This window comes from Crocodylus porosus, unplaced genomic scaffold, assembly GCF_001723895.1.
Source record: "Crocodylus porosus isolate Cpor-Errol unplaced genomic scaffold, CroPor_comp1, whole genome shotgun sequence".
Lineage (NCBI taxonomy): Eukaryota > Metazoa > Chordata > Crocodylia > Crocodylidae > Crocodylus > Crocodylus porosus.
In genome coordinates, this window is record NW_017728951.1 from 35,162,593 (window position 1) to 35,171,067 (window position 8,475).

At 46.9% G+C, this 8,475-nt stretch overlaps 1 protein-coding gene across 7 annotated transcripts in view; it reads left to right on the plus strand.

Moving 5' to 3' along the window:
• The window catches only part of ARHGAP22 (Rho GTPase activating protein 22), a 333,567-nt gene that overhangs the window by 308,296 nt on the left and 16,796 nt on the right, over positions 1-8,475 (plus strand). For all 7 annotated transcript variants that reach the window (XM_019555600.1, XM_019555601.1, XM_019555604.1 and 4 more), the window contains 2 exons: positions 3,710-3,783; positions 7,012-7,133. In XM_019555600.1, the coding sequence (XP_019411145.1) occupies positions 3,710-3,783; positions 7,012-7,133 (196 nt within the window). The remainder of the gene's footprint in view (positions 1-3,709; positions 3,784-7,011; positions 7,134-8,475) is intronic.

Sequence of the window (8,475 nt, forward strand, 5' to 3'; positions counted from 1 at the left end):
GGCTAGGATCTGGAACCAACTTCCAAGCGAAGTGGTGCTGGCTCCTACCCTGGGGGTCTTTAAGACAAGGCTAGACAATCACCTTGACCCCAGTACTCTTTCCTGCCATGGCAGCGGGTCAGACTTAATCTCCTCAGGTCCCTTCTGACCCTATTAACTATGAAACTATGAGGAGGTCAGAATGTTTTTGACCCTATAAATTCCTATTTGAAATCTCTGGGTTTATTTTGTGAATCATGTTTGCACACCTAACAGTGCTAACATTGTATGGCACCCCATGGCATCCTTGAAATTATCTCAAGGCACCCAACAGTGCCACATCACCCTGATTGAGAATCACTTCTTTAAAGAGAAGGTCGAGTGTGAGGGGATAAAGGAGGAGGCCTGTATTGCCCTGCTGAACCCTGGGTCTTCAGCCCAACATGGAGACTTTGCTAACACCAGTTTGGTCAACACCTTGAAAATTTCTATGCACCAAAAAACCTCCTTGTAAAGGAGTCTCCTGCAGTACTGGTCTGAAACACTGCATTTTACATTAGTGATGCTGCACGGGACTGAGTGTCAATGCAAAATACCACAGGGATGGGTGAAAGAGGGATATATGTCCCTTAAAAGCTGAAGGCAAGTTGATAATACTGTAGTCCTTTCTACTTGATTAACTTTGAGTATTTAGGAAAGTGCCCTCACAGTTCTCTGGGACAGCCTTGCTGCGACCAGCCTTCCTGTGGCTGTTGCTCATGTTATCAGTGGACACCAGCCTGCAACAGACTGAAAACTACTCCTACAATGGTGGCAGCAGTAAGGACAGAAGTCTAGCTGGCATGTATTTTTACCTTGATACATTTCTAAGTGCTGTTTTCCTTCCTCCAAGTTCATGATTTCCTAGTGACTTTCTCTTGATAACTGGGTTGTAGATAATTGTTTATTTTATGTGTAAGGTCTCCCAATTTGTCCATCCATTCCCTATGCATTAAACTGCCCCTCTGCCTGCATTTAGGAAGAGGATGCGCAAAACTTCTCTACTCAACCCAATGGGTCTGTGGCATTTAACACTGTTGTCAATACTTATACTTAAATGCTGCCCTTAGCTGTGCCGTTGAACTCTGTAGAATAAAAATTAGACAAATTTGGCCTGTTAGCTGAATTATTTTCCAACTCATTCACTTTTGAAAATAAAAAAATACCGTGCTATTTTGCGTAAACTAATGATAACTTAAAACTGACCTGAATGCTTCTGCCAAGCTGCAGCTGCACCGCAGGTGAACCTTGTCAAAGGTTCAAAAATCTGTGGTTAAGATTTTCCAGAGTGACAGGTGATTTTGATGCCTTGGGTTTTGACACCATTACAAAGGCCTGATTTGGGGATGACCACTAAGTTTGATCCCAGGAAGGTATCTCTGGACAGGTTTTTAGTCACTTTTGAATGTCTTTTAAGTTTTCTTTTTTCACAGTTGATGGGTTCTTTGTTTTTTGTTGTTTGTTTTTTTCTCCTGGATTTCCCACAACTCTGTGCTTAATGGAGGGCTGGGAACAGAGCTAGAAATATGGGAATATTACAAGAGAGGCAGCTCTCTGGGTCTTTCTGTCCTGTCTAGACCACCTACCCTCTTAGGGATCTTCAGGTGAGTGTCTTGAAATTCCCAGCTCAGTGGCCTCTGAGGTCTGAGCAGTTTCAGATAAATATCCACACATGTTTGTCTCATATGTGAACCACCAGGCTGTTTTGAAGCTATTCACCCATAACTTCATTCCTCCAGGATCACCTTGGAGTGTGTCAGCACAGGGGCACAGCCAGTGGCCTCAGGCCCTTTTCCCTGCCGTCCAGGTGCTGCTGGATTCTCCAGTGAAGAGAACAAAAAATTACAAAAAGACTGAGAGATGTAGTCATTTATGCCATGGACACAGCACTGAGACTCAAAATATCTCCAAAGAGCCAGTAGCTCCTCAGTAGCCTACCTCTCCTCCAGTAGTAAGATTTAGACTTTTGCCCTAGATCTGGACTTGCACAGAGGTCATCCCAACTCGCTGCATCAAAACGATGGGGAATAGCAGAAGTGAGACCATGGGAGACAGTGCAGTCGGTGTGGAATGTGTTGGTTTTCATAAGACATGCATGCCTGTCGGACCAGCTCAGCATCAACAGTATGTGCTTTCAGCACTGCGACTGCTCTGCTTGATGCTCCCAAACAGACTGGGCGCTGAAAAGGCAAATAAGCTGGTAAAATTGTATCAGGGTCTCGGGGAAGATTCAGAAGAGTGGTAGAGGTAACTGGTTAAGGGCCTGCCCAACAGTCATTGGAGTCTAAGGATTACCATTGACTTGAATGACAGTCAAATCAGCCCTGGAGGACTGGCTACCGTTACTATGGAGTGGTGTCACACTTACAGGATTTTGCAACCTTTTCATTTTGGACAATACGTCCTTTTTATTCCTGGGAACAAACCTGCTTACACAGGGAATTGCAAAGCATGTTGTTTCCATTGCACTTCATAAAACTCAACTGGGTTTGTTTTTTCCCTTTTTTTATTTCCCCAGCAGTATTTTTTCCAGAAAATCTCATGAGTGTGATTTTATCAGGTTGGGGACTAGCATGTCCAGGCTGCTTTGTGGGGAGGGGAGGGGACTCCTGCCACCTGCTCAGCAGGACCAAAGCATGCAGTACAAGAGGAGTATTTCTCACAAGGAGTGCCGCCCTGAGTCATGGGCACAGTGCTCGCTGTCCTGTGAGGGTCTCAAGGTAGTGTACAGGTAGTTTACAGCAGCACTGAGGTGCTGTAAAACTTATCTCATTTTCCCCATGTTTTCATTTTTCTTTGTGAAATGGCCACATTTGCAATAAAGCACTAAACAAGAAACCCCACATACCATTTTTACAGTTACTTCCCCAGAGCAGAAGTGAATAGCACTTAGTGTTAGAACACCTGGGATTCATTCCTAGTTGTTGTGTCTTGGTGTCACCCGGGATGAGTCTTTTCACCTCTCTCTACCTCTGCTTCTCTGCTTGACAGTGGTACTTCCCTACCCCATACCTTGATCATAGAGCTAAATTTAATAATGCCTGCATGGCATCTTGAGACCTTTGCATGATCAGGACAAAGTCTTGGTATCAGCAGCATTGAAATAGGCCTCCCAAGTCTTCTGTAAGACAAAAGTGGTTCTGTTGCCAGGTGGCATCTGGGGAAACTGAAGTATGGGTTGGTAGTGTGATTTGTTTGAATTCCCCAGCAGGCCAATGGCCCCACTGAGCGCCAGAGATGCAGAGAGCAAGGGTTTGATACTTCCACTTTTGCAAAGACACATGCTAGACTGGAGTAGGTTTGCAAATATATAATCAAGTCCTGGCCCAACTCTTTGAAGGCAGAAAAACTGCTGTTGCCCTGTGGAAGCCAGCTTGAAGTTGCAGAAACCCAGAGTCTTCATTTTTGGGATGTCAGGACAGGACAGAGGCAAGGTGGGGATCGATGCTTCAAGGTTGACATGCCTTCCCTTCCCAATCAGTTGAGAAGTACACCACACTGACAGCATCACTTATGCTGGAAGCTGTGGGTCATGGTTTGTACCTATTCAGGCTTTCCATAGAGCCTAGTGCTGTGGTTTGTGCACTTAGGTTTGCATCAGAGGAAAAGGGATTTTCCTCCCTATGCAGTGTCCCATTCACATTGTATCCTTCTGTAAATAACTGCTCTCACTGTTTGTCTTGACCTCTAGGGTACCCAGGAGCTGGTCAAGCAAGTAAAGAATCTGCCCCCAGCCAACTACAACCTCCTCAAGTACATATGCAAGTAAGTGGCACTGGTAAGCCATCAGCAAAATCAGAGACACCAAGTTTTATATGGCTGTCTGTGTGGTATCACATGCAAATTATTTACTGAGCCAATATGCTGAAATTGTTTACACTTAACTGCTGTAACAGTTCGAGTGGTGCAGTATTTTGTTGCTCTGGTGAGGGAAGCTCTGAGTTTGTATTTCCAGGGCAGGAGGGTAATCTGCTCTAACCCACTGCCCTACCAACAGGCATAACTTTTATTATTAATAGTGATGATGCTGTTTCTTAAAGCAGTGCTTAAGGGCCAGCCAGGTTCAAGGCCCCACAGTGGTATATGAACAGGGAGTAGTAGCTGGTCCTTGTCCCAAAATGTTTACAGTTTAAACAGGTCAGAGGAAGGGTTGGAGGACTTCAGCAGAGTAAGCAGTTTGACAGCCTCCACCCTGACCTAGTGACTGGGTGATTGCCATTCATTCCCCTTGGCTTATTCTTTTCTTGGTTTCTTTGCTGACTAACAGTTTGCACAAGGAAGATGTTGAGGGTGGGGACTATGTGATGTGGGTGCAAGGACTGAGGCTACAATGTCCACAGGAAACAGCAAGAGCTTTGAGTTATATCTTGCTTCCGTGTCTGAGTTGGACTCCCCCTCGGGCTCCACATAGGACTAACCAACATGGATCAAGGCAGTGAGCTGCAGTGCTAGCATCACCAATGCTTGTCTCTTTCAGTGGGAGCAGGGAAAAGCCTAAATTTAGAGGAGAGAGGGTTTTTTATATGTTGCCACAGGAACTACAGACCTCAGTAAGTTTTGCTACAGCCCTCATTACTGGAGTAGCTGAAAACCTCCCGAAGGTGAATTATTCATTACAGTGCTCCCATGAAGGAGGAAAACGTTATTGTCCAAATTTTACAGAGGGGGCTCTGAGCCAAGAAAGAGCGTAAGAAACTTGACCAGTATTACACAGCAGGTGTGGGTCAGACCTGAGAAAAGCCTCAGCCCACGGCCCTAGCCACCTATCAAATACAGAGGACTGTACAAAAAAGTTACACTGCTGGCAGAAATATCCACTCGCTCCTGTGTCCCTAGTGCTGTAGCACAGCAAGGGCCTAGTTCAGGGGTGGGCAAAATATGGCTCACCAACGGATTGGATCCAGCCCATGGGCAGGTGCATACTAATTGATTGGATCAGGCCTGTGGCTGCTCCTGCAGCAGCACCCCGCATGGGGCAGAGCCCTACCCGCTCCTGCCCGGAGCAGCTGGCACCAGGCTTCTGCGTGGCCCCAGCCCTGGCTCTGGTCCTGGTCCTGGCCCTGGTCAGCATTCACAGCTTCCCAGCAGGCCTGTTCCCAGCATAGTTGCAGGTGCCTAGGAACTGCTCAGCTCACCTCACCCCCATCCTTCAGTGGCTCTTCCTCCTCTTCCTTCCCCTGCCCCTGCTGTGCCACTCTGGACAGCAGGGAACATGGGGAGGCAACAGTGGCCATGGAGAGGTGTGCTAGACACCACATGCCCAGTCAGGCAGCAAGGAAGCTGCAGCCAGGCAGCTCCTGCCCCAGTGTGCAGGGCTCCAGCTCCAGCTCAGTGGAAGCTAGAGCAGGACCTGGAGCCCCACACACTAGGGCAGGAGCTGCCTGGCTGCAGCTTCACCCAACCACCTGGCTGGGCATGTGGCGCCCAGCACACACCCCCATGGCTGCCGTTGCTTTACTGTACCACCTGCTGCCTGGAGCAGCACAACAGGGCAGGAGAGGGAAGAGCCGCTGGAGGCAGGAGGAGTTGAGCTGTACCCCACAGCTGCAGCTGCACTGGGAACAGCGCTGCCGGGAAGTTGTATGTGCTGGAAGCAGAGTGTGGGCTGCCCCCTCTGAGAGCAGCCAGAGCTTAGCCCCATGCAGAGTGCTGTGGGTGTAGCCATGGACCAAAAGGGGGGGGGGGGGCACAGACTGAACCTACACCGCATTGTGTAGTGCTCCCTGGTCCCCACTTCCTCCTTCCACCCCCGGCTGGCTCCCAGGGCCTAGTGTATGGGCACCCCCTCACAAACCCCCCACACACATACTTTATGCCCCCACAACATCTCCCACAGACCCCCTATGATCCTCCCCACCCACAAACAATATACAAAAGTAAGATCTTACATTGTGCTATTATGCAATCGCCTCTAAATAAATTGGGCAAAAATTATTTTTTAAATAAAATATAGTACGGTAGAGGTTTGATTTTAGTATATGATTTGGGTTTTTTTATCTATAATTTATTAAAATGACATCTTCTAAAAGATTTTATATGTGTGGCTCTCGACAGTTCACCAAAACTTGTTAAGTGGCCCTCCAGCCAAAATAATTGTCCACCCCGGCCTAGTTTCTTTTTGTCATTTCACCTCAGATCTCACAGTGTTCTACAAAAGGGAGCAGGGATTTACAAATAAAGTGCTGTGGGAACGACTGTTATCCTGGGAATGCAGAGAGGCCTGCAAGGGACCTTTTGGGTCAGGGAGTCCAGTCCCCTACTATCCCAGGCATTGCATTGCAGAATCCTTCTGAGAGTTCAGTCAAACCCCATCTTAAAGCTAGCTACGTTTCCTAGGGTTTTTGCCCTCACATTTGGAGGCTGCTTTATGCCCTCACTGCTGTGATCATTATGACCCTTTTTTCTAATTTCAGGTGGAATTTACCACGTCCAGTTTATCTCCATATATTCGTGTGCTAGCATTGTCCTGTAACTTAAATAGCTCTCCTCTCTCCTTGATGCTTACCCCTTTGAGATATTTCTGTAGAACTGTCATATTCCCTCAGCCTTCATTTTGCTAAGCTAAACAAACCAAGCTCTCTTGGTTGACTGCTTAGTTTTCTGCCATGTTCCTATGTGGGAAATGGCAGGAAATAGCCAAAACTGAGTTAAGATTTAGTCTAAAGAGGAGAGAATCTCAGTTCTCCTATGGGTTGAAGGGTCTGGTGGCTTTGGCACTGGTGGCCATTGGACCTTTCTGTCCATCTTCACATCCTTTGAAGGAATAGGGTATATGTGTCATTTGAATTATAGTGACACCTGTGAGCTCCTGTTATGAACCAGGAGTTAGTGGGGCTAGGTACCATGTGAACAGTAAACAGTGAGATGGTTCCTGCCTGTGAGACCTAGCAGAGGCACAAGATGATAGAGGGAGCACATGGAAAGGCAGAGGCATCCGGTTTAATCTGACACTTCTCTTCTCTTTCTCTCTGTTTTCTGGGGGAACTTTTCAAGGTTCCTCGATGAAGTTCAGTCTCACTCCAGCATAAACAAAATGAGCGTCCAGAACCTTGCCACAGTCTTTGGACCAAATATACTGCGACCCAAAATGGAAGATCCAGTGACCATGATGGAAGGTAGGTGCTCTCATTCCTGCGAGGGTGCTACCTTCTGGACCCACACAGACACTGCATGTAAAAAAACATTTATTATCAGAAACTCCATGCCATTCACCATACTGCCCAATGCAGATGACATCAAAGGGGGCTTAGTCGCCCATAGCAAGCAGAACAATTCTCCTCACTCAGTGCTTGTTCAGGGGACATAACATTTCTCCTAGTCCATGGAGTATCCCCCACATCATCTCTGGCATGAGGAGCAGCAAGCCCCACACTGTTACATGGGGTGTTCTTCTGTACTATCTCTGCTGTCACAGGAATCATCTGAGCCTACCGTTGCTGAGGTGAGAAGCTGATTGCTCTTCTGAAGGCTGATAATATTGAAAACTTGAAATATCAGGCAAATTACTGCTGATCATTATCAGTGCCAACCACTTTTATACACTCCAGTGTCCTGTAAAGAGATCCATAATGAAAAAAACACGATAAAGCTCTCTGTAAGCAAATGGCTCTCTCCTTAGGAACTGTCTGTGGACATGTCTGTCTACACTGCAGCAGATATTGGCTGAGCTTGCTTTAAACTAGCTAACTCTTGCTTCTCTGATGCACATCCAAGAATTGGAAACTTGAAAAATATTCATCTCATAGGTCAGCATATCTCCAGGACACTAGCTGAAATTAGGATTCAGTCCTGGGGATCATCTGATTCCTACATGGAACTGGAAGATGACAGCTGTACTTCATATTTCAACACATCTGTATAGCCAATTTTTAGCTGGGAAAGCATGGGCAGTTTTGATGTTTCCATGTGGTGCCTGAAATGGATGAAAATGTTAAAACTTCAAGATAGTACTTCCTCTGTGTCTGTAACTGAATGGGATCTGGGAACATCAGTGGAAGTGGACTGTACTTTGTGGAATGCCATCCAGATAAAGCGTGGATTCTTATATGCTGAAAGCAGAGATGTTTTCTGTGCGCTGTACAAACAAGCTCCTTAATGACATAGTGAGCTGGCATCCAGGTGGTTACAGACCCAGGGGAGTAAGGCTCACCTATCCATGACCCGTACTTCAAGACACGCCACTAGCGTGCGTGGCAAATAATAACACTGTCTGCCCTGTGTCTGGAGGCCTTCTCCAGAGATATTTTACTAGTGGAATCTCAGCGAGATTCACCTTTAGGTTACTTAGCATATATGCTGAGGTAGGGTTACCATATTTCCAGGTTAAAAAAGGGGGACACTTGTCGGAGGGAGGTAATAGGATTGTGGGGGAGCAGTGGTATGCCAGTGCCTGCCTCTCACTCCCGATCCACAGTACCCAGACCATGCTGGTGCCCCTCACTTCCAACCCGCAGCCCC